The 27,057-nt window shown below is 42.5% G+C and overlaps 2 protein-coding genes across 12 annotated transcripts in view; one reads left to right on the top strand and one right to left on the bottom strand.

Annotated features, from left to right (window-relative positions):
* Positions 1-24,020, top strand: part of LOC308184747 (uncharacterized protein) — a 370,719-nt gene extending 346,699 nt beyond the window's left edge. Inside the window, exon 2 of the mRNA XM_080572182.1 lies at positions 858-24,020. Within this exon, the coding sequence (XP_080428308.1) occupies positions 13,888-15,465 (1,578 nt within the window). The 5' untranslated portion in view covers positions 858-13,887 and the 3' untranslated portion in view covers positions 15,466-24,020. The remainder of the gene's footprint in view (positions 1-857) is intronic.
* LOC308184713 (SET-binding protein-like) overlaps positions 1-27,057 on the bottom strand; it is a 317,153-nt gene that overhangs the window by 129,491 nt on the left and 160,605 nt on the right. The window lies entirely within an intron of this gene.

Consider the following 27,057-nt stretch of genomic DNA (forward strand, 5'->3'; position numbering starts at 1 on the left):
TATGAGCCGACTCATGGAGTAATTAAATAACCAACAGGCACACACACCCACACATGCAGCCCTCCTTTACTCAAATCCCTGACAGATGTTTATTGAGAAGTAGGTGTTGACGGTTCATTTGTCTTGGATGGATTTCTTCTGGAATAAACACCAGTGCTTTCAAAACGCCTGATCCCATTTTCTTGTAAAAAAAATAGAAATAAAAAAAACAGGCAGACACTATATACAGAGCGGGTATCATTACTGCTGTGTGCTGGAGAGAGGGGACTCCATGTATGGGAAAGATTGAGCTGCAAGAGTGTTTTGGAAAACAAAGAGTTATTTCGCAATAGGCCATGACATCTCCCTTGGAGAAAACTTGCTCAGATTCTGCAGATTACTTTGCAGATGGAAAAGGGACGATGTCTGATTGCAATATACTCCCAGATAAAGTCAAGTTTGACTTGATCCAGAAACATTCCCTCCCCAGGGGGACCACACTGTGCATTTAAGGCATCTATCTTCCTTTAAGCTGATCTTTATTTTCAAACGCAGGTGTAATTGGTAACGTTGGCGTAGTCTCCCTTGTAAAACCGAGCCCACCAAATGCCAAGAGGCTGAGCAAAACTCCCCCTCGCAGTCACGGCACTGGGCTATCAGCAGCTGAAGAGATGGCTGGCTTTCCACAACACAAATAGGAGGAAAGGGATGAAATGAAAGGAAATTCAGGCTTAATATTAGAACCTGCTGACAGCGAAATGTACTAAGTTATAGGGCAGCCTACAAATACAACAGGAAACCTAGTTTTTGAACACATAAGACTAGACAAAATAATAGGGATGGAGAAAATGCTACAGGGAACAGTTGTGCAAAGATAGGAATGAGAGACACTGAAGTGACCTGTCTACATCTTTTCCATTCTTCCTTTCCATGTTTCCATAGTAATCCCAGAGTTTCTGCTGTTTGTAGAATCTTAATGCACATAATCAGAACTAGGCTGCTCTGATACAGGTCTGGCAAAATGTCTTCCAGGATGGTCTCTGATGGTCAAGAAGGGCAAAAGCAAGGATATGTAAAGTTGAACAAGGATGGATTTCAGTAACCACATGGAGCTGCTGGACCAGCACTTCGATGTGCATTCAAGCTCACTTTTACAAGTCTCTGACAGAGATAAGGATTGCACTCCTGACTTTCCTTGCATTAGAAATGCAGGCATGTTAACCCAGGGCATGGTCTATGTCCGCATTACCAAAGCCTGCAGCAAGGATCAATCCTAAAAGGCATCATTAAATAGAAGCACTCCTGTGGTTCTTCTCTCCTGTTCTTTCACTTGGTTTCAAGTGCATTTAAAACTGCTCCTATCCATACACCATGTTCATGCATTAGCAAACCCACCTGAAGATATATCTTATGATGGTATAATTAAAACCTTGCACATAATAAAATTAAATTTCTATATTTCCAGTACAACAGAGATCTACAAAATTTGTACAGAGATATGAAAGCCATGCAAAATCTATCCCGATCCTCTGCACTAAGGACAGCCTGTTTGCACTGATTTCCACACCAGAAAAGGTGTAAGACATTGAAAGATTTGACCAAGGACAGGTATTCAAGGTCTCTGTGGCACACAGGGAGACTGGACTAGGAATTCAGGCCTTCACTTCTATACTTTCTTTTGATAATTTAAAAGAATTGTTGTAGGTATATCTATTCATTATTTGCACAGTGATTAGCTGGACACTCAAACAGGAACATATGTGTCTGGCTGCAACAACGGCACCAAAAATGCAGCAAAAAATCTGTCCTAAATTCATTGCATTCAAATAATGAGGGCACAATGGAGAAAAGGGAAGATGCAGAAGCAGAGGAAAGAGGCCGAAATACCACCCAACACAGAAGCCACATCTTCTGACTTCCAAGACAGGTCTGAAACCATTTTGCCAGGGTGGAGGTAGGTTTGCCATGCTCCCTGACTTACTGGTCAAAGCAATCAGGCAAATAACCCATCTCGCACGCGTTTAAACAGGCCTTGCACACTTGCTGCACCAACTCTCCAGGGGCCCTTTAGATACTGCTTTGTACACAGTGCAGGGTGTGCTTTCAGGGGTGTCAAATAAAATGGTTAGTGCCACAGCAAAAGTTTTAAATGATGAAAAAACAGCTCGGGATGCATAAATAATTAAACAGTGTGCATTTAAAACGTGAACCATTAAAAAACAGCTTTTGTAAAAAAAATAAAAAAAGAAAAAAAAGAAGCTGTGGGATGCAAGTTAATCTTTCATAAGGCAGACCTTCAGATGGTTGCTTCTTCACGGACTCTTCACAGCGCTCTGTTTCCTTTTGAACCAAGTGTTCGTACAAAAAAAGCATTTTGACATTCCCCCTAGGATGCTCATCCTCTGTGTTCGGAGAGAGATTTATAAAGATCACAAGGCAGGATTGTGAATATAATGATCCTAGGGATTAGCCTTTCTTCTGAGTATGGTAGGGCAGTCCTTTGGACCTATCTGAAATCAGAGAGGGGTCTCTTGACTGTGAGCCAGTGTACGGCTTTCTTCTCACTACCACTGTCCCTTCCCCACCTTCTCTCATGTGCCTGCAGCACTTTAAATATTTTAAACTTTAAAGCAGTCATATGTTAGCTATTGACCTCCCCATTAAAGGAAAATGGAGGAATCTCCATTAAAAGTCAGTGAACTGTTGCTCCTTGTCAGAGTGGATCTACTACTGGGAAGTGCTGATAAAGTATTGATAAGGAGCATATTTAACCTACTGGAAAATCAAGCCCAAAAGACAAGGAAAAACTCATTGTATTCAAAGGACAAGAAAAACCTCTCAAAAGACAGGTTTGTGATTATGACACTGGATAGGGATTTCAAAGACCTCTTTTTTCCTCTTACTCTCATATCCGCTTTGACTTTGGGCAAGGAACTTGATCATTACTGGCCGACATTTCATATGAGGCCAGCTCCTATTTAGGCATTTCCAAGTGGATTTAATAGGGACTGGGCTTATTCCCTTCCCAGTTAAGATTCCTGCTTTAGGAACATAGTCTCCCAGAGGCATTTCTGTGGTCAGTAAGAGAGAAAGAGAAGTCCTTCCACAGGTGACTGGGCCAATGAAAAATCTAACGTATGTTCTGGAGGTCCATGGACTATGGCTGGAGGATGAAAACACCGTTCTCAGAAGATGCTGAGTCTTTGGAAAATGTTGTCACTCTCTCTAAAAAGGAGAGAAATAACAATCTTTTCTCTTGCTGCAGACCCTTGTGTTGGCTTTAGCCTGCAAACTTCATGGAGCAAGACCTGTCCCATACATTGCCTGCTACAACAGGGGGCTGGTTTGGCTCAGATCTTCTCAGGCTACCTGAATATAGTGGAGACACACACCATCCACTGTGTTTAAGTGAATCAACTGCTTTCTTCTCTTGCCCCTGAGGAGTAAAGGGAAGGGCAATAACATCACATGAGTAGCTGATACATTATGACCCATACAAGAGCAAAGTTTCTCAGGCATGAGGAACTGCATTAACTTGTCAACATTTCCACACATTTTTATGCATACAAACTTTAAGTAATCCCATTGGTTCATATAACTTATATAATAAGTCTATATAATAAATGATATAAAAACTTGTTGGGAAAAGAAAAAAGAAACACAAAAGCCCTATGACTGGCAAAGATAAGAACCTGAAAGATCTCATAACTCAATGAGTTTGCGAGCATAACCTCAATTCAGCCCATTTGTGCAAACAGATTAGTGGCACAGACTTTAATTACATGGTCACATACTGCTCTTTTATTGAAGGGACCCTGCTTCACTGTGTGCATGTGAGAGGTTTTCATTCCTGTAACTTTATAGCACATAAATCATGAGTGATGAGGCCATGAATCAGTTATGCAAGTCATCCCAAATACGTACTGATGAAACCTGTAAACCACCACCCAACACCCATATTCCAATTATCCACCTATGTTACAGATGAACTATTTTTGTTATATTTCAAACATCTCTGAGGACATTTAGGTCTTTTTCAGTAGCATGAGGATATCTGACCCACCATCCCTATAATGCCATGTGCCTCAGTTAGATCCTTTGTGAAGGGCTCAATAAGGAAAAATATGATATGATGGTCCAGTATTTAGTGCCTTCAATGGTGACCTACAGCAACCTTCTTTATAGAAAAAAAAACACCCTACCATAGTATCTTTAGATACACATTGCATCGAGTGATGAAATGTAGATAGCCCTTTACATGGTGTTACAAAGCCCCTAACTTTGTGATCCATTAAAAAAAAAAAAAGATTTAAAAAGCTCTGTGACAGGTTAATATATTTTTAAAAATCTCATTTGTACAGGGCAGAATGTTGCACATATTGAATTTTACATTTATATGTGTACAAACAGGATGGTCAAGATTTGGAGGGTATTTCTTTCTTTCCTTTTTTTTTTAGTGTTTTATGCTGGTTAAAAGGGTATCTTTCTAGGAATAGCAGATGAAGTAATAAAAAAGCCAAAGACAAGTAGATTTATTGTATTTCATTTCTATTCATCATAGAGACGTATACAAGCTGTTGCAACTGTTGGTGTTATCCCTACTTGTTAGTGCCTTGGAATCCACCACTCACTGGGTCATAAACATCCCATTTGGAAAAGCCTTTTAGGCCATTCCAGCCATCCTTTTGCAATAGGTACAATGGTCCGTACTGAACATTCACAACCATAATTGAGTTTCACCATTGGAAGAGCCATTTTTCCTCTAATTACTATGGAAATAATGCAATGGACCACTAGTTCTTCACCACAAGAGATATTTTAATTTACAATATAATCCAATATAGGCAAAAAGTATATTGTACTTGCTTATTTAGTTCACTGCTAAAATAATTCCAGCCATGAGTATGTTGGGTAGTAAACCCTGCTGCTGACCTAAACTTTCAAACATGAAAAATCTTCCTGTGCTTTAAAGTGAAATTTGAAAATGTATAGGGAACTAATTGCAGCTTTTCTTTGAAGATTATCAATATTTAGAGTAATTTTCTTTAAAAATAAAATTTGTTTTCCTAGGTTTTTACAGGAGAAGGAAATAAGAAACAATGGCTTTGAAGTAATTCATCTCAGAGAAAGAAATTAGATCAGGGTTCATATTTTGCTGTGATTTACATCTTGTGCAACCCCATTACATTTAATGGGACTACTGAAGGTCTGTGTCAACATGGAATGTGACTCTTCATGCCTACATGCCAAGATTCATGGACTAGATTACAGTGGTCAGTGTTTTTAGGATAAGACTTTATCTCCGGGGACTACTGATAGAGACTTTAGTTTTATTTCTTTGGGGATTTGCTTTTCCTTTGTTTGCTTCCTTAGGAATATTTGAGGGGACTATCCAGTCAGTCAGATGCCCGCATTTCACAAATTTTCCTGTCCACAATTATTCTAAAGGGAGTAGCTGCACTCCTGGCATGTATACTGCCATATTCTTGATGGCACCTCACTTTATTATTGATCATATAGAATATGTAGCACTCAGAAGGGACCAGTACTGCCTGCAAGTGAAATGTCAAGGCCAAAGCCAAGACAGGCAGTATTTTATGTGTATGTATGGTGATATTCTCCCGCTTAACTTCTATTTGCTTTCTTGCTTTTTCTTTTTTTTTTTTTTTCATACTGCAGGGACCTGAAGTGAGTATATGTGGGCTTATATATACATTTTTTGGTAAAGATTTATAATATTAAATTACTATCATGGATGAAACAGAGTTGCTATGAGGGTCCTGTGCCGTTGTGTTGCTACACAGTTTTTGATGTTAATGAAACAACAGATTGCATGCATATATGTGAGATGTTACTGAATGAAATGTTTTGGTGCCTTTTGCCATCCCTCAGGAGGGTTGTAAGAGTATTATGAATATTTAATATTTCTATTCAATTTTTTATTAGATTTTGTAGCACTTTGTAAACTACAGGAAGAACTTACTGCTTTGTCCCATGCACTTTTTGAGACTGGGACTATAAGCTGCTATACAGCATTTAGAAACCAACCCAAAGAGAGAAAAACACTATAGCAAAATTACCCCCATTTACTAAACTACTGCAAGCTATATGAATAATTCTGTAGGATATTTCATAACTACAGTTTCTAAGGAGGGCTGGGAGCACATTTCTCACCTGAAATACAACACTCGGGGCCCACTCCCACACAGGAGTTTCCTCTCAGAAGGAAAATGCCATCTATAAAATCACTTGTGTCTTGTGCAGAAACTAATGCATGCAGGAAACAGAGACAGACGTAACTCTCCCACCAGTTTATTCTGTCATGGCTGGAGAACTTTCAGTGGGATATTCCAAAGGAAACTTTCTGGGGTCACCCTGGAGCAGAAGCAATTCCCATTTTATCCTATACCAGCAGCTGCTGGAAGCACGTGGCCTTTCTCTAGGTGTAGCGACTCTGTGGGAGTGGGATGAAATCTAATCTGGGAAACTCTAAATTAAGACATGCCTACACTTGGTGCTTAGCCTATGCTCTTAAATTTGTTTTTGTCCATCTCCAACTGCTATCATGCAAAATCCTATTTTATGAAAGCTTACTTGTACTTTGAGCTTGCAGTCCCTTGCCCAGAAGAGGACATACATTTAAGTATTACCTTTTTGGTGTACCACACCAGAAAACCATGGGTATTGCCTCTCAAGTGGCACTGATACCTCATTGCCTTCACAACAGAGGTAAGATATTGCAGGCGTTATGGAGAGACTGTTTTACTCCCCCAAACTGGAGGTCACCTCATTAAAATCTGCAACAACAGACTACCTTCAACAACAGAATAAATGCAAAAGAACCCTAAACCAAAACCAGAGTCCTGAAGCATTACCACATCCCTTCCCATTTCTAACTGCAAGTGGGTGCTTTTGATCACACCACAGCGTTTATCCACCTCCCTCCTAAATTCGCATAAAAAGATCTTCAAGGCTCAGTTTGAATCTCTTGCTCTCTAATGGGGCAGAGGACCAGTGTTTGCTACTCTGCAGGTTGCTTCACTCATCCTTTATTAATGGTTTGCCTTTCTCCCCTGATACCTCTCAGCATGAACCCAGGAAGCCCAGCAGCTCTGTGACCTTTGCAGAGGCAAAGAGGGGGAAGAGGGAAGAAGAGAATCTGGAGGTGGGTTTGATCCCCACCACAAACACTGACCACACTGTGAAACAACCAGCTGCAAGAAAAGACATAGGTCTGAGAATGGAAAACAAGATATTCTGAAAGCTAGGAGGTGTTGAAGGAGGAAGAGCCACAGCAGCTGATGGGGAGGGAGCTGGGAGTGGGAGGAGGGAACCCTCTGTCACATGCGTTTGGCATATTATTATTTTTCAGTACTCACATTAAGAACAACCAAACCACAAAGTTTCATAACTTGTCATTTAGCTTAGGGGAAGAATTAAAAAAAAAAGTTAAGACAAAAAATAAAAACAACTCTGAACCACAGAGAACTGCAAGGTGACCTTCAAACAGGATCTGGGGTGAGCAACCCATCTCTTGCCTTCAGATGTCATTTCTTAGCTCCCTCTTTTCAAAGGCAGGATGAAAGAATTTCTTGAGACTGCTGCAGGAAGACGAACAGAACAAGGACTTCCTGTTTGTACTTCTGTGTTCCTCTTTTTGAAATAATAACAGTGAAGAGTCTGATCAGAAGTGACTGCCTGGGGGATTTTTTCTTTCAGCACTTAGTGCACTTCTCTCGCTGCTAGTGAAGGATCCACATAAATAAGTGGAGGGTTTGAAGGAAACAGCCAAATTGATTGCACACCCATCAGTTTGCACACAAACACTGCCAAGTGCCTGAAGTACACAATCCAAAAGAAGAGAACAGCACATTGTGTTCTCTTGAACTGGTTTAACTTCTTGCTATCTTAGGCACTCCTTGTAATAATTGCTTACATTTAAGACACAAGAATGATTTTATTTAATTTTTTTTTCACTTAACCTTCCCCTGCAGTTCTATCACAGTTTGAATTCATAGATCTTAGAAATCTCACAGGTGTCAGGATCTGTGATGGCATTTAGGTGGGGAAGTAGAGGTGTAGAAAGATGATGTCATTTGGTCACTATCCACCAGAGGGGATAATCCTGCCATCTCACTCAGACCTCCCAAATTATAGACCCTGCCTTTGCAAATTACTAGCACTTTAAAATATGCACGTGTAAGAAGATATAAACTGTCATGTCTCAGGATATACGCCAAACACTGAGCTGGGCAGTGGATAAGGAGATGTTTTTCTTATGAGCAAATTGTAACTACTATTCTTGTCTACTATGTGGTTTCTTGCACTCTCCTTTAAAGCATCTGGTGTTGGCCACAGTTGGTAATTGAAAGCTCGTAATAAGAAAATAATAAGACTTTGACTGGTGTAATGGCTCCTAGGTTCCAATATTTAATAAATCTCGAGAGTTACAAACCAGCTCATTTACTCAGTATTAGCATCTAGGAAGCTTTCCTAAGTGGAATGAAGGCCAGCTTTTGTTGAATTTGAGCGTTCGTTGGCAGGATCAGAAAAGGGTTTAGATCCTTACATCCTCATTTATAAGCGTTAGCTTTCTAAACATGAGCCCATTCATTTAATGATGGAAGAAAATCATTCATGTTTCCCTGCACAGCTCCCACTGCTGTCCTCCAGCTATAGCAGAGGCTCTGGATATAAGGCACTCAGCTGGCAACCATGATGCAGCGTTAAGCACCTCCTGGACCACAAAAGATGTTCTGCATCTCCCAAAATGGCATTAGCACCTCACAGGGCTTGCTCATCAACACCACCACATGATAAAACCTATTATTATCTCTTAGTAAATTATTCCCACAGTACAGGAGCAAAGATTCACCTCTTTCAGAAAAGCAGTTAGCAGAAAGCATCTCGAGTCATAAACTAGTCTGGTGTGTGTCTCCATGAGGTTGTTGGTATCTCCAAGATAACAACTCCTTCAACTACTTCTTGAAGAGCAGCAGTGATGCTTGCTAAGACACTTTCGTATCCTCAAGAAAACTAACTTCTTCAATTTTGCCTTTAGTGGGAGAAGGGTACAATCTCAGAGAGTTAAAAATGAGAATGATCCTAGTTTAAAACCAAACAAAATTAAGAGACTCTTCAGGAAAGAAAAAAAAAAAAAGAAGAAGATTTTAGGGGAACAAATATAAAGAGGTTTCTGTATTTCCCTGCACTTCTCATGATCTATCAGACCGTAGTGAGTTCTGGCAAAGTGGGAAAAATAAATGTCACTTCAGAGGTTTCACAGGTCACCCTAAAGGCTTCACTGTTTGTTTCCTGCTGGAGAGACCCCTTAGGTGTTTTCTGTACCTGCGCCGCCAGTGAAGCTGCTGTTGATGTCAGCTGGAGTCAGTCATGAAGGAGAGAAAACTGCACTAAAAAAAGTGAAAACTGGCTCCGCTAAATGTGAAATTTTACAAGAGGAAAGAAAGTGTAAGATCTCAAAGTGAAAAGTTTCTTCCATATCCACAGTTCAGGGCAGTGTACGGTGGTTTTCCCTTGGGCAACCTTTGCACAGAAGTCTCGGTCACAGCAAGATTTGTGCCTCTGTACTGGGTCAGGCTGGGATGTTAACTTTCCCTGCAGCAGCCCATAGAGTGCTGTGCTCTGCACTTGTAGCTAGAACAGCGATGGTATCACACCAGTGTTGTGTCTGCTGCTGAGCAGTGCTGGCACAGCATCAGGACTCTCTCTAACCCTCCTAGGGGGTGGGCAAAAATGTGAGAAAAGAAACATCACCAGGGCAGCTGACCTAAACCAACCAAAGGGATATTCCATACCATATGATGTCACACTCAGCAATAAAAGGTGGAAAAAGGAGGAAGAGGGGAGGGGTGGGCTCTCGTTGCGAAAACGTCTGTCCTCCTCCCGAACACCGGCTACGTGCGTTGAGGCCCTGCTTCAAGGACGTGGTCCAGCATCGCTCATTTGTGGGAAGTAGAGAGTAATTTATTTCCTCTGCACTTCCACATAGCCTTTGCTTGTTTTGTTTAGTTTTCCCTTTCCCCCTCCCTTTTCCCCTTTCCCTTTTTTTTCCCCTTTAGTTAAATTGTTAATTGTTTAGTTAAATTGTTTAGTTAAATTGTTTAATTAATAATAATCTTTCCTTAATAATTATTTCTTTTTTCCTTTAATTAAATCATCCTTATCTCAACCCGTGAGTTGTTCTTTCCTTTACTTCTTCCCCTCCTCATCTAAGGAGGGGGAGGGAGAGAGCGGTTGTGGTGTTCAGCTGCCTAGCACGGTAAAACCACCACAGTCCTTTTTGGCGCCCAACGTGGGGCTCGAAGGGTTGAGATAACAGTAGAATTGATTAAAACGCTTACAACTAACACACTTACTTGCTAGTCACCATGTTCAGTGTCCTGTTAATGTTGGCTTGTTTGATCATGTGTCATGCAATCCCTGTCATGTTCTCCTTTCTCCTCTATATCCGATCCGAGAATGTGCTACAATCTGTGTTCGTTTTTTTTAATTCGCTGTGCTGCCAAGCACTGGCCCTGAGTTTAATCTGGCATTCAGGCTCTGCACTGTTATCATTTGGGTCTCATGGAAACTATCTTTTAGAGAATATTCAGAATTACACTGCCTTCCTTTCCTCATCTGGAAGTCAGTTTATGAATAATATCAGGAATGGTGCCTCCTCCTTCTTTCACAGTGGGCTAATTACAACAGTTTCTGAGTATTTTGAATATCCATGTGTAACCCATATATTACTATTCCTAATTCTGAATAACGGGTTTCCTCTTCTCTCTAAGAGTAGTCGACTGTTTAGAAAGCTTACCCGGGAATCTGTCCCGAAACAGTCTTGTGGCAGGTGGCAAGGTGCGTGGGAGGATATCGGCAGGTACCTGTCACGGGTGTCTCCTTCGATAGTTTTGAACTTCACCCCTGAACAAGTGCAAAATCCTAAAAACCTGATAGAATGTTTGAGAGTCGTATGCCCTGACCCTGATAATGCCGGAGAACGACAGCTTGCAGCATTGTGCTGGGTCCTGGCTTACTCCTATCAAACACTGTTTAACATCATCCAGCACCTTGAAGAGAGGGAGGAAGTCTCTGAATCTGATGACCAGATAACACATGCTGTGACTGACCCAGAGGATCAACCAACTATGGTATCAGTCGCCCCCATAGTCAAGTCAAAACAATGGAAACGGAAGTCAGCTCGTTTAGTAAGGGAAGAAGCCTCTCCTAAGAAGGAGGGAGAAGGGGAGAAGGCAGGCACCTCTAAAGCAGAGCCATCACAAAAACAGCAGGAAGAAGAGATGGAAATCATAAAGGAATCAGAAACCATTCGATCCCTATCCCTGAGTGAGTTGCGAGAAATACAAAAGGATTATGGTCGACACCCAGGTGAACTCATCCTCACCTGGCTGCTTTGATGCTGGGATGCTGGGGCCAATAGCCAACAACTAGAAGGCAATGAAGCCAATACCTGGGATCCCTCTCTAGAGAAAGGGTCATTGACAAAGTAATTGGGAGAGGGACACGGGTTCTCAGCCTCTGGAGGCGACTCCTGGCAGCTGTGAAAGAAAGGTATCCCCATAAGGAAGATATTGTATATCAAGTAGGCAAGTGGGCCACCATGGATAAAGGTCTCCAACATCTGCGGGAATTAGCTGTGCTGGAGATGATTTACAGTGATTTGGACAATGCCCAGACACCTCAAGATCGTGATGAAGTCCAGTGCACAACATCCATGTGGCGTAAATTGGTGCAGAGTGCACCATCATCACATGCCAGTACACTGGCAGGAATTCATTGGGATGAGGGGATGGGACCAACAGTGTATACTATGTCCTGCCAGCTTCAAAAAAATGAAGACAATCTCTCTGTTCCACTACGGGCCTGTGTCTCAGCTGTGAAGAAACTGTCCGAAAGACTTGACCACCTCGTAGAACGAGCATATCCCTCCTCATCCAGACGGAGTGATATTTCAGCCACTAAGAATCAGTATTTTCCTGCTCGAGAGAGAGAGTATCCAAGACGCACACCACGTGGCACCTTGTGGTTTTATCTGCGTGACCACGGGGAAGATATGAGGAACTGGGATGGTGTACCTACTTCAACCCTAGCTGCTCGGGTATGTGAACTGCAAGGAAATACAGCAGAAAGAAGAGGGGCTCCTAAGAAAAATGCTGCTCCAGTTTCTGTTGGGCAGTTCCCCAGAGGCAGTAGAAGAGCTGATGCTATTCTTGACCCCGATGAAGGGACCTCTGCTTCACATTTGCAAGAATTAAGTGGCAGACATTCCAACCAGGACTAGAGGGGCCCTGCCTCTGGCCAGGTAGAGGAGAGGGATAACCGAATTTATTGGACTGTGTGGATCCGATGGCCTGCACATTGGAACCACAAGAATACAAAACTTTAGTGGACACTGACGCACAATGTACCTTAATGCCATCAGGCTACCAAGGGGCAGAACCCATCTGTATCTCTGGAGTGACAGGGGGATCCCAACAATTAACTGTATTGGAAGCTGAAGTGAGTCTAACTGGGAATGAGTGGCAAAAGCATCCCATTGTGACTGGCCCCGAGGCTCCATGCATCCTTGGCATAGACTACCTCAAGAGAGGGTACTTCAAGGATCCAAAAGGGTATTGGTGGGCTTTTGGCATAGCTGCTTTGAGCACAGAGAAGATTCGGCAGCTGTCTACCCTGCCGGGCCTTTCAGAAGACCCTTCCGTTGTAGGATTGCTGAAGGCTGAAGAACAGCAGGTACCAATCGCTACCACAACGGTGCACCGACAGCAATATCACACCAGCCGAGACTCCCTGATTCCCATCCATGAGCTGGTTCATCGGCTGGAGAGCCAAGGAGTGATCAGCAAGACTCGCTCACCCTTTAATAGTCCTATATGGCCAGTGTGAAAGTCTAATGGCGAGTGGAGGCTAACAGTGCACTATCGCGGCCTGAACGAAGTCACACCACTGCTGAGTGCTGCAGTGCCGGACATGCTAGAACTCCAGTACGAACTAGAGTCAAAGGCAGCCAAGTGGTACTCCACAATTGATATTGCTAATGCATTTTTCTCCATCCCTTTGGCAGCAGCATGCAGGCCGCAGTTTGCATTCACTTGGAGGGGCATCCAATACACCTGGAATTGACTGCCCCAGGGGTGGAAACACAGCCCTACCATTTGCCATGGACTGATCCAGTCTGCACTGGAACAAGGGGGAGCTCCTGAACACCTGCAGTACATTGATGACATCCTCGTGTGGGGCAACACAGCAGAAGAAGTTTTTGAGAAAGGGAAGAAAATAATCCAAATTCTCCTGAAAGCTGGTTTTGCCATTAAACAGAGTAAGGTCAAGGGATCTGCACAGGAAATCCAGTTCTTGGGGGTAAAATGGCAGGATGGACGTCGCCACATTCCGATGGATGTGATCAATAAAATAACAGCAATGTCTCCACCAACTAGCAAAAAAGAAACTCAAGCTTTCCTAGGCCTTGTGGAATTCTGGAGAATGCATGTTCCAGGCTATAGTCAGCTTGTGAGTCCTCTGTATCGAGTGACTCGAAAGAGAAACTGTTTCGAGTTGGGCCCCGAGCAACAACAGGCCTTTGAACAAATCAAACAAGAAACAGCTCGTGCAGTAGCCCTTGGTCCTGTCTGTACTGGACCAGCTGTGCAAAACATACTTTACACTGCGGCCGGGGAGCATGGCCTCACCTGGAGCCTCTGGCAGAAAACCCCAGAAGAAACTCGAGGTCGACCTCTGGGTTTCTGGAGCCGGGGCTATCGAGGATCAGAAGCCAATTACACCCCAACTGAAAAAGAGATACTCATGGCATATGAGGGTGTTTGAGCTGCTTCAGAAGTTGTGGGTACAGAAGCAGAGCTCCTCTTGGCCCCACAGCTACCTATGTTACATTGGATGTTCAAAGGGAAAATTCCCACTACACACCATGCAACTGATGCTACGTGGAGTAAGTGGATAGCGTTAATTACACAGCGGGCTCGAATGGGAAAGCCTAATCGCCCAGGAATCCTGGAAGAGATCATGGACTGGCCGGAAGGCAGAGATTTCGGAGTGCCGACAGAAGAGGTAACCCGTGCTGAAGAGGAACCAGCATACAATGAGTTGCCAGAAGACAGAAAGCAGTATGTGTTGTTCACTGACGGATCCTGCCGTGTGGTAGGGAGCCATCGGAAATGGAAAGCTGCTGTGTGGAGTCCCACACGACAAGTCGTGGAGGCCATGGAAGGGGAAGGCGAGTCGAGTCAGTATGCAGAAGTAAAAGCCATACAACTGGCCCTAGAAATTGCCGAAAGAGAAAAATGGCCAGTACTGTGTCTCTACACTGATTCATGGATGGTGGCAAATGCTCTGTGGGGGTGGCTGCAGCAATGGAAACAGAGCAACTGGCAGCGCAGAGGTAAACCTGTCTGGGCTGCTACCCTGTGGCAAGATATTGCTGCTCGGGTAGAAAACCTGGATGTAAAAGTACGTCATGTAGATGACCACATGCCCAAGAGCCGTGCAACTGAAGAACATCAGAATAATGCAGAGGTGGATCGAGCTTCAAAGATTGATGTGGCTCAGGTGGACCTGGACTGGGGACGTAAGGGTGAGCTGTTTGTAGCTCGATGGGCCCATGAAACATCAGGACATCTGGGGAGGGATGCCACATACAGATGGGCTCGTGATCGAGGGGTGGACCTGACCATTGAGGCCATCACACAGGTTACCCATGAGTGTGAGACCTGTGCTGCAATCAAGAGAGCCATGAAGGTAAAATCTCCCTGGAGCAGGGGGAGGTGGCTAGGGTTTCAATATGGTGAGGCCTGGCAAATTGACTATATCGGACCACTCCCACAAACCCGCCAAGGCAAACGGTACATACTCACCATGGTAGAAGCAACTACTGGGTGGCTGGAAACATACCCCGTAAACCATGCCGTGGCCCGAAACACTATCTTGGGCCTAGAAAGGCAAGTGCTGTGGCATCATGGTACACCAGAGAGAATTGAGTCTGACAATGGGAGTCATTTCCGAAACAATTTGGTCACCTCCTGGGCCAAGAGGCATGGTATTGAGTGGGTGTATCACATCCCTTATCACCCACAAGCCTGTGGGAAGGTTGAGAGGTACAATGGACTGTTAAAGACTATGTTACGAGCATTGGGTGCTGGGACATGGAAACAATGGGACATAAACCTACCAGAAGCCACTTGGCTAGTTAACAACAGAGGGTCTGACAGCCATGCTGGTCCTGCCGAAACAAAACCCCTACACACGGTGAAAGGAGCTAAAGTCCCCATAGTGCATGTAGGAAAGTGGATGGGGAAGGCGGTGTGGGTTGCTCCTGCCTCGGGAAAAGGCAAACCCACTTGTCAGATTGTCTTCGCCCAAGGACCAGGGTATACCTGGTGGGTAATGCAAAAGAATGGGGATATCAAGTGCGTGCCTCAAGGAGATTTAACCTTGGGAGAAAACTAATCTGTAATCTAAGTTATATGTTGTAGGAAGACGCTGCAGGATCAACGACAGGTCAACTTCGCAAGGAACCGGGCAAGTGCAACAAGGACTTGAGCTAAGCTGGTGCTGGCGTCCAGACATCCAACTCCGCCTGCTGTGAGTGACCACTTTGGCAGATGAAGACCAAATTGTCAACAGTTCTTATGAACGTTTTCTGAGAAAGACCTGTAGAATGAAAAGACATACCTACCCATCAATCTGTTAAAGGACAAGGAACAACGGTGATGAGAATACTTATATGCTAAAGTATGGGGGACCTGAGAGTGACACAAATGTTATGGAATAAGGGGTGGAGGTTGTACTGGGTCGGGCTGGGATGTTAACTTTCCCTGCAGCAGCCCATAGAGTGCTGTGCTCTGCACTCGTAGCTAAAACAGCAATGGTATCACACCAGTGTTGTGTCTGCTGCTGAGCAGTGCTGGCACAGCATCAGGACTCTCTCTAACCCTCCTAGGGGGTGGGCAAAAATGTGAGAAAAGAAACATCACCAGGGCAGCTGACCTAAACCAACCAAAGGGATATTCCATACCATATGATGTCACACTCAGCAATAAAAGGTGGAAAAAGGAGGAAGAGGGGAGGGGTGGGCTCTCGTTGCGAAAACGTCTGTCCTCCTCCTGAACACCGGCTACGTGCGTTGAGGCCCTGCTTCAAGGACGTGGTCCAGCATCGCTCATTTGTGGGAAGTAGAGAGTAATTTATTTCCTCTGCACTTCCACATAGCCTTTGCTTGTTTTGTTTAGTTTTCCCTTTCCCCCTCCCTTTTCCCCTTTCCCTTTTTTTTCCCTTTAGTTAAATTGTTAATTGTTTAGTTAAATTGTTTAGTTAAATTGTTTAATTAATAATAATCTTTCCTTAATAATTATTTCTTTTTTCCTTTAATTAAATCATCCTTATCTCAACCCGTGAGTTGTTCTTTCCTTTACTTCTTCCCCTCCTCATCTAAGGAGGGGGAGGGAGAGAGCGGTTGTGGTGTTCAGCTGCCTAGCACGGTAAAACCACCACAGCCTCCAGGGAAAGCAGCAGGCTAACACCCACCTCAGCCATCGTATTACCACCGGGTCACCCTGGGAGGAGCTGCTACAGACAGAAAATTCAGCGGTGCACATACCATCATGTCAGCAACAGCTGGATGTGGCAAGAGTGTCGTTTCCCCCATCATCGGAGAGGATCCGATTTCTCTGCAGCAGCAAGTGGGAATGGGAGAATAGCTAAACAGCATCAGGGCAGCCTGCAAACTGCATAGCCGAAAAATCAAAGAGTCACCTAGTAATGGCAATCCTGCCCCTTCCTGTGCCATCTAATTGCACCGTTACTGCTCCACACATCGGGCTGTGCAGGCGCTGTGTTAGATGCAACATATTGCTATCTTTGGGATCAGTGATGCACAGCCCCAGTCTGTGCATGGCTTCTGCAGCGACACATGTTTACACGCCCCCTCTACTTCACAGACCTTCCTGAATTCAAATTTATTCAGACCAGTGAGGTATGCCAGGATCACTCTGCCATTGCTTAGTTGGGCAACTGCAGATGTTGGGCTTTCAAGAGTAACTGTCCAGGAAGGTAATGGGCCAGGAGAAGGTGGCCTGATGACAGGCAGCTGGCAGGGACAGAGACTTGCTGTATGGCCATACATAAGCACTATTCGACCTCTCTGCATTTGTATGAAGAGTGATAAACTCACTCTCCCTTGGCAGTCCTCTATCTTCTCACCAATGCACTACAGAGCTTCTAAACTGGTTTGTGATCCAAGGTCAACCAGCACCACGAACCCAAGCCATCCTGCAGTGGGAACGTGCCTGAAGCATCCAGGTCACATCTTCCTCTCTGCTGTTCACAGAAAGACAACGACAGACTTTGCTGGGCTGAGGAGCCTGCCAGAGGTGCCCACATCTTCCCTGGATGACGAAGGATGTGTAAGGTGGTCATGCCCCTACGTTAAACACAGCTGCTGACATCAGACGTGGGCTGAGCATTGCTCCAAGCAGCTCACAGCGCATGATGACAGGCTTGTCATCTTGAGCGACAGGGCAAGACTCAAGGAATTTGGATACACTATACAGGAGATTGCTATTAACAGGATCCACAAGAGGCACAGGTCTAAACCAAACAACACCAAGTGATGAAGTGAATTTGGAGGAGCACCAGGAAGACTGCAAGACAGGAAGAAATGAAAGATGAAAGTGTTTTTAACACTGTGTCTCCACATGCTCAACACAGATTTTCTCAGAAGTTTTTGCTTTATAAATGCTCTGTGATATATTGTATTTTTTCCAGATCTGTCATTCATTCGATCATTGCTTCCAGGAAAAGGATCGAATTGCTGTGGCAGTTAGATTAATCCTTTAAAAATGGCTCATTTCTCCTTTTATTCTTAAAGGTTAAGGCATGGTAATTCCACTGAAATTGGTGGGACTATATACTATATACTGAGATTGGTGGGACTATATACAGGGTAAATGTCCTGGTTTCAGTTAGGATAGAGTTAATTAAAGTTAAAGGACTGTTGTGGTTTAACCCGGCTGGCAGCCAAACACCACACAGCCGTTCGCTCACCCTCCCCCCTCCTTCTCTGGGATGGGGGAGAGAAACGGGAAAGTGAAGCCAGTGAGTTGAGATAAAGACAGTTTATTAAGACAGGAAAATAATAATAACTAATAAAAATAATAATAATGGCAATAGTACTACTAATAATAATGTGTACAAAACAAGTGATGCACAATGCAATTGCTCACCACCCGTTGACCGATGCCCAGCCTATCCCCGAGCAGCTGGCCCCCCACCCCGGCTAGCCACCCCTATATATTGTTTAGCATGACGTCAGATGGGATGGAATACCCCTTTGGCCAGTTTGGGTCAGCTGTCCTGGGTCTGTCCCCTCCCAGCTCCTGCTGCACCCCCAGCCTGCTCGCTGGCAGGACAGAGCGAGAAGCCGAAAAGTCCTTGGCCTGGTGTAAACACTGCTCTGCAACAATTAAAACATCAGCATGTTATCAACACTCTTCTCATCCTAATCCAAAACATAGCACCCTACCAGCTACTAAGAGAAAATTAACTCTATCCTAACTGAAACCAGGACAGTAAATAAGAAAAGGATCTGGCCCACCTTTACCCACATCCATGTCCCTAAAGAAAGGGAGTCATGTTCTCAGGTCCTCATCTTAAAATACGAAATGCTTCATCAACATGAGAATAAGACTCAAATAGTAACTAGCTCGTAAATAATGCAAAGTACTACCACCAAACAGGTACTCAGCCCTATAAATTAAGGGCTGCTGTTCCACAGATCCTAGGTGTCCCACAGAGGGACATGTCTTTCCTCAGGCATCTCAAAACGAGATGCCTGAATGTGAATGAGTCACTGTAGGCTTCCTTGATAGTCACTGGAGAGGAACAGGTACCCCAGAGGACAATTTGCCTAGCTCTGAAACAGGCATCCACGTCAAAGGGATTGCTCCCTGGAGATGCCTATTTCTTACTGTTGACTAAAAAGGGAGCCCAGGGTGACCAGTTCAGCCTTAGGCATCTACCTTTAGACATCTGAAGTTGTGTGAATCACACCCATAGAGGGACTAGTAGCTCATCTATCTTTTATATGTCACAGAACAGAGAAACTAAAGGGCAGAGAGAACAAGTAAGTGACTCAGCTCCAGAGCAGAAATGGGAGCCGGTCTGCTCTTTCCTCGTTTATAACAATGTCTTTTAAGCACTGGATTTCAGTTAGGACTCTGCCACCTTTAGTCACATCTTGTTTCTTTTCTACTGCAATGTGACAAACATGGGTTGGAGAGGAAAGCATTTATCTTCAGTACGTGGCTTCCAATAAAACAGGAGCACCTTTTTCTTCTCTTTACACCAAGCCCCAGAGAAAGGGTTTCCAGTCTCTGACTTGGGCTCTGTGGCATTGCAATATGTGTGTGTTGCAATACAAACAAGTCACAATCATCATCTGAAATGATGCAAACCTCAAACAAATCTCTGCATTTGATGGTGAGGGCATTTGCAGAGAGATGTGCACCGATGAGGGCAGTGCACCCAATTCACCAGCAAAAACACAAGGGGCTACACAAATACTAAATGTGTTAGAAACAGCCATTTGACACAAGTGTCTGTTTTCTCTTTATTCTGTTGCTATTATCTGTATTTTCATATATCAGGAGCCTATTGCACCATGCACTGCACAATGAATAACAGAAATGATAGTGCAGTTTCTATTTTTCCTAGTGCTGTATCTACTAAAGCCAAAGTGAAAGAATATCATTGAAAATACCTCCATATAAAAAAAATCCCGCAGATATATATAGATGCTATATGGAGTTAATCTTATCACGCAGGTAACATGTTCCTATGATCAGCTTCCAGATACACCTAGAAACAACAGGGTTCCTGCCAACTTTGCGCTTTCAAGATATTTCATAATGGACATTAGCAGGAGACATCTGTAAGTATAAATATCTCTCCTGCTCTTCGTTTTTCTTATCTTTATCTTACAGTACTCTCTTCATCTCATAATTATTGCAGCTGTGTGCTTTGTTTTATCTTTTTGAAACTGCATGCTCCTTAAGGAAGAAGTCGGGAACTTTAACACATCTTGTTATCAGTGTACATGTCTAGGGCAGAGTATGCTGTTGTAAATGGTCTCCACCCACAATTCGGATGATTCAGTGACCCAAGAAATCTGTGATCAGAGTTAGTGTAAGAAGATACAGTTGTACACATACACAAATTTCCAAACACATATTCTTATTATTTTAAAATATGCATATATGTTATTTAGCATGTTTATTTTTTGATGATCTGGCATAAATGGATAGTGAAATTGTTGAGCACCAACAACACACAGCTGGAACTTCATCGAGTTTGCTTTTATACCAATCATGCCACAACCTGACCCTCAAATCCTGTGCAAATTACTTTTTCCAAGCTGTCCAACCAAAACATAGATTTAGAAATGTCCACATACCCTCCCAGAGTGTTTAGCATGCATTAGATGAAGGTCATAATAAAAGTACTAGTTTTATTATTCTACCGTTTCAGCAGATGGTCTAAACTATTAAGAATCAGTTTGAGCCTATTAAGAATATCATTGATTCTATTTCCAGGCAAAATTACAGCAGTTCAACCTCATTACTTACCTGTCAATGTGAGAAGTAGCTGAACCTTCATCCATCACATTCACCTACTTTTCGCCCAGAATTCTTGATCTATTTTGCTGAGATTTCTTTGTTACTAAACTATTTTTTTCCTCCAAGTTCTATGGCAATGCAGGCATCTGTTTCCAATCCTCCTGCTCTCTTCCCTCCCAATATATATAGACATGTATGAAGAATATCTAGTCTTCATCTAGCATATTTTTCCAAGAATCTCGACGTATATCACAAAGGATGAATGTGTCATTAGACCCATTACTTAGATGAGACATCAAAGCTGTGCAGTGATTTTTCTATAGAATTTTAAAAAATGTTGTGATCTCTGAAGATAAATTGAGAAATCAATGCTGACACAGCACAAGCTTCAATTTTGAAATCATATGGGCTCCCAGAATTTCCAGAACTACTGTCAACTCATTTGTCCAGTTGCTTCTCTAGCTTCTTAAGCCAATTGTTTTTAAATAATTTCCAATATTTTTTTTTCTTTTTCTTTCTATATATACTCTTCTAGACTATATATTTTATTTTGTTCAAGGTTTGAGTGGTGCTTCATGCTGCATATTAATTAGCAAAGTCATTAGTTACTTATTCCTGAGTTTTGAAAAACCCAGTTTGATCTTTGGAGGTCTTGTTTTGGAGGCTTTGGAGGCTTGAGATTCAGATACATATTACATACTCACATTTTTTTTTTTTTAAATAAAATTAGCCACAAGCTAGATAACTGCAATTTGACTATAAGCAAGATTTAAAACTTCAAAGGCTATCCAGCTACATTTATTTTATCAATCACGTCTATACTAATCATACCTTAATCACATCTAGCACTGAAATAAGACTATTACCAACATCCATGACTACCATATTTATTCATTCTTCTGGACACATGAGATGTAACCACTAAAGGTACAGGCATTCAACATATCCTTGTGACTATAGCTGTGATATATTTTCTTGCATAAATTTAGAGAGGAAAAGGAAAATTTTGATTGCGATAACTCAATCACATTTGAGGAGAAGTATGTAACACATATCATCTATCTATTTTTATATGACAACATAGAAATAGAGAAAAAAAATGATGCTTTGAATTCACTAAAGAGATGTATTTGCTGATCTCTAATACAACTGCCACTTCAGGGGAATGTGGTGTTTTTTTTTTTTCCCATCACAGAGAATATTTGGAAACACAAGAAGCACCAGTCAATATCTTCAGTTGCTTGATAAGCAGCATTAAACAAGAGAAAGATCAATTCTTTTTCTGCTATGTTCTACTATGAGTGTCTACACAGAAGGCCCATGTTTCAGCCAAGGTAATTAATGATTAATGCAAAGCAGACATGGCTTGTTCAGAGAAAGCGGGGGGGGGGGATGAAACTAAGCACTGCATGAAGGCTTCGTTAAAAAGGAAAAGGCAGAGCGTCATCCTGGAGGGAAATAATAAGTCCGAAGCCTTCCTCTGCACTCCTTGAACTTCCATCTATCCAGCAGGTTGCTCAACCTTTTTCCTACAGTGTTTGATGGTCTACATGGAAGGAAAGACCTTCACCAGGTAGTGATCTGGAGAGAAATTGCCAGTTTATGGTGGTCCGTGGTTCTTCAAATCGCTGAGTCAGCTGGGTTGGAGAGGGCTTTGGGCTTGACCACTTAATCCACTCCCCAAGCTGTGGTTGCAGCCACCCTCACTGTTAGTATCCTTGACACGCTGTGACTGGAGTATAGCATGCACCAGAGGTAGCTCCCAGCTTGACACCTGCTTCTACTGCTTGTAAGATCTTAAGAGCTGTACATGTTTAACTAATATTTACTCTCTTTCAACTTATGGGCTGGATTTTGTCTTTTGTAGCCAGCTGGAGGGGCAGTGCAGCAGTGGAAAGCACAGGAGAAATTTGGGCTGGCTTGGCTTGGGATCCTGATGGGCTGCAGCTTTTGCTGAGGGACTCAAGCTGGCCCCATAAGGTACCTCTTAGAAACAAGAAAGTGATATACTTTAATTTTAGATCTGCTCTCTGTGGTGGCATTCATCCTCTCCTAGTTTCTTTGTGCTTTGTCTAGTGCCTATGGCATCTAATGTCAGCCACTGCACTGAGTAAAAAGCCACCTTGGCTACTCAGTGGGAAGCTGATAAAGCTTCCATCTTCCTGGAAACACTACAAAAAATACCCGATGAAGGGCTGAACTGCTCAGAATTGACCCAGTTGAGATCTACAGCTTGGGCTCTTCACCTAAGGCAAGAAGATTTAAATCATTTTTTCAAAGAACTGAGCAAGGTTGTCCCCTTTGCAAGCTCAGCCAAAGAGATGACACCCCTTCCCCTCTTACACCAGGGCTGCTGTCTAGATCACACAGATGAGCCATGCTGAAGCTCTTTGTCTCTCAATCCACATCTCACACCTCACTGGATAAAGCCCTAAGGCCACCGATGGCTCTTAGCAGCAGACGTTAACCCATCTAGGCTGCTGAAACTGTGCCAGATGAAATCAATGGGATTGGAAGCATTTAAACAGGAATTACTACTGCTCAACCAGCTAAAAACATCCTTTCTCAGACACAGCCCCATCTGCATCCCTTTGCTTGAGCTATAAACAAAGTGCATCAAACGTGTGGTAGCATCAGTCTATGTGCAGGTAGCAGCCTCTGCTCCTTGCCTCCTCAAGGTAAGAGCCATTACAAAAGAAAAAGGAAGAAGTATGGTTTACTGTACATGGTTCTCACAGTTCTGGAAATTATATCACTACCATACCCATCTGACAGGGATGTTCTGAGAAATGGCCACGTGATGAAGAGCTTTGAGATCTCTGTGTTAAAAGGAGACACAGCAATGTTACCACAATTTAATTCATGCATGCATGCACTTCAACCCAGACTAATTCCCTGGGGTCAAAATGAAATAGAGTTTAAATCTAACAAGGGTAGGAACTTGTAACCAATTCCTAGGCTTCTCAAAAAGAATATCAAATGACGTGAAATTCTTAACTGCCCTGAATGAGACAGACATCTGAAAGAGAGTTACTTGTTTCCTATCAGAAAATTGAAATGAAGCTCATTTTTTTACCTTCTTTCTGCTACTCCTAGAAAATAAAATTTGTTAAAGTATAAAAATAGACTAAGCTTTACTAAAACCAAGTGTAGTTTTTAAGCACCTACTTGAAAAGGACAAGTTGTTTGCACAACTAATATGATATTAGGAAACTTTAGACATTTCTTTCACAACTGACAAGGAACTGAATGCATTAGACAGGCCTGTTTCACATTAGAAGCCACAAAGGCTCCAAAGTCCATATTCTTTGGATTTTTCTCTGAACTCCATTGTTTGTGGTTAAAAAAAAAAAGGGTCTGACCCATTTTAAAAGAAGGAAATCATATTTCTTAGTCTGCAAATGATACTCACTGCTAGCAGAAAAACAACTGGAGCTTAATCCTCCCGAAGAAAGGAAATGTATCAGGTCAAAGTCGCAACACATAATACCCCCAAAAAAGAGGGAAAAAAAATACACCAGGTCCCAGTTGATGGTGCAGAACCACATAGCACTGACAATGGTTACAAATGGCTCTGTCAAGCCCTGCAGAATTACACTCAACAAAGCAGCAAGATTTTTTGGTGTAAGGATAGCATTACTTTTGGGCAAGGCAGAATTGTACCTTTATTCTCATATATCACTTCATGGTGGGAAGTGATGCACACGGTAATAAAAAGCAATAATCTATCTTCAAAGTCCTTTTGAAAGGTCTAACTCATTCCAGTTCCTCAGGGCAAGGCAAGACAAAGCTAAGTATTGCCTTGTGATTGTGTCCATTTCACAGATGGGAAAGATGAGCCAAGAAAGTGAAGGATTAAATCAGGAGGTGGGACGATGACTTCCCTTTTGGATGTTCAGACTGCAGGTACAGTTAATCCTTCTTTTTGCATTTGCATTCAACTCGAGAGTAAACATTTCTGCGCTTTCTACCAATGCAGCACATGAGATCACTACATCTGCAATTCATTGTGCAGCCTGAGTGCACCAATTGGCCTGAACATCAGGGAAATAAGCCCACAAGTTTGGATGAATCTCTGGCTTTTTGCCAAGCACGCAGAGATCTTGTTACTTAGAATAATTACTGAGTTAACCTCTTTGCAGGGAGAAGAGGAAATTACAGGAGCTTTTTTTTTTTTTTTTTTTTTTGTCAAGCTTTACCATGAAAACTCAGGACATCCTGGGTCTCTCTCCTGCTCAGATCCTTAGGTTTCCTCTATGTTCCAGCAATTCTCAATGCTAATGGATTTAGCAGTGAGAAAGACACATATCGAAGTAGGGATTTTTTCCTGCTGCTGAAGGAAGGAGAAACAAAGACTTAGCATGACTACAGACAATCTCGTACTGAAGTTGTGGACTGCTCATTTTCCCTTGGAAACTCAAGTTAATCACTTTCTCTTTTCTTGGTATTCCACAATGAGCTGCTCTCTGAGGCACTGACCCTGTTACTACTGACTACCAACCCCAACACTTATCATGATAAGTCTCATTGGTTAAAGCAGCCTTCTAATGGTTTTCACATACACTTTACAGCCTGGCATAATTCACCACTGCCTCATCCCAATGCAAAAGATCAGTGAAAAACTGACATTTTATTTGCATAGTGCATGGGTTTCCTGTAGTGCCAATATTTCTGAGTTGTAGAGCAATAGCCATTAGGACCTCAATTTGTTGGCCAAATTGAGGTTGAGAAATTACCGAAACAGGTCTCTGGTGATCATAGACCAAAGGTAAAGCAAGTCAGTCTTCATCTGCCCTTACTGCCAGTATATTACAGACCACACAATTACCCTGGTTACTCCTTGCATCCTCAAGTCCAGTAAAGTTTAACCAAATCACATATTCTGCAAAACCCTCCTATCATATCACAAGGCAGCAAATCCTCAGGAACCAACTTGGCTTAATCTGTTAAACATTTGCCCCTTTACTGTAATTTGCACTTGTCTGGTTTTAACTTCTGGTCATGCGTTTTGTTCTGTTTTGTCATTGTGGTGGGTACTTTAAATGGGTAATTTCTTTGTATACAGAACTCCACGACTTGCACTTTATTGGATGACACTGAGTTGCCTGGCAAGTCAGTCTTTTTCAGTGCCTGTTGTCATGAAAAAGCAATCTGTCCAGGAGAAGAAATTACAAAAAGGATGTGAAATCATGACAGCTCAGGTAATTTCCTTTCCAGCTATAGCTCTGTTGACATTAACTACAACATTAGCAGCTATGAATTAGGTTTGTCATGTACACTCCATGCAAAGAAGAAAACAAATGGAAAAGGTCAATATTTACTCTCTGTCAGCTTATTTTCTGCAAGTCTATTTTTTACCTAAAGTTCTCCAAAACCATCCCAAACCATTTTGCCAAGGAAACTGCTATTTGCAGATCGGGTGACCACGTTTGCTTAAGCACATTGTAGAGCAAAATTAAAATAAAAAGAAAATAAACAAAAATAATAGAAAACTTCTTTCAACCATTTCTCATCCACTATTTTATTAACCACAATTGTAAGGTTAAAAAAAATACCTATTCCGTTAATCTCTACGGCATCAGGACTCCAAAGCTTACTTTCTACTTAGTCCTGCTAACTTTCAGCACATACTGATGTTGTGTGGCACCATGCAAAGCAGACTGGACTGTGATTTTTTTTTTAAATGGCAACTTGGTCAAATCATGCTTTAGATTATTAACAAATACCGTACCCTAGGATCAGCTCAAACTTTCCGCTATATGCTTGAGGTGACTGAATGATAAACAAAAGATAAGTGGGAAATTTTGATGCTGGCATATGCCATCTGGTTAGCTTTTAGAAGGAGGAAGTGAGAAGATGCATGGTTGACTTGCCAGAGTAGTTGAAAGGAAAAGAAGAGAAAAAAGTACAGTGTTTCAGACTTTACTTTCTTATGTAGATACCTATAATTAGACTTTTACTTGTACAGAGGGGTGTCAAAATAAACAGGACTTACTCTCAGAGCATCCATTAGCTTCTATTTGGGTACTCAGTGTGCTAAGGATCATTGCGAGAAAGTTTACTTTTAAGTGCCTAAAAAGGGTTGAAGTGACTGTCTAGGAAACATTTCTGTCTGATGTCTGATTTGGACATTTCTGGCAAGGCAAAAGCACAAGGATAATGGGATGTCAGAAATTGATTCATTTCCTGGCTAGATCAAATTCCAGACTGATTTAATATAAGTGGCCAAAGCATAGAGAAAGGAACTAATGTGGTACTGTTCATAAGAAATAATGTAATTAAACTTGGGTGAAGGAAATTTAGATGAGACATTGAAAGAAACTAGTAAATGGTAAGGATTGTTGCGTGTTGGTGCAGGTCACCTGAAGGACTCACCACTGCTGGATGTATTTAAGAGCAAAGTAGATGAATGTGCATTGAGTGGTTT

Source organism: Anser brachyrhynchus (assembly GCF_964034855.1).
Source record: "Anser brachyrhynchus genome assembly, chromosome: W".
In the NCBI taxonomy this organism is placed as follows: Eukaryota; Metazoa; Chordata; class Aves; order Anseriformes; family Anatidae; genus Anser; species Anser brachyrhynchus.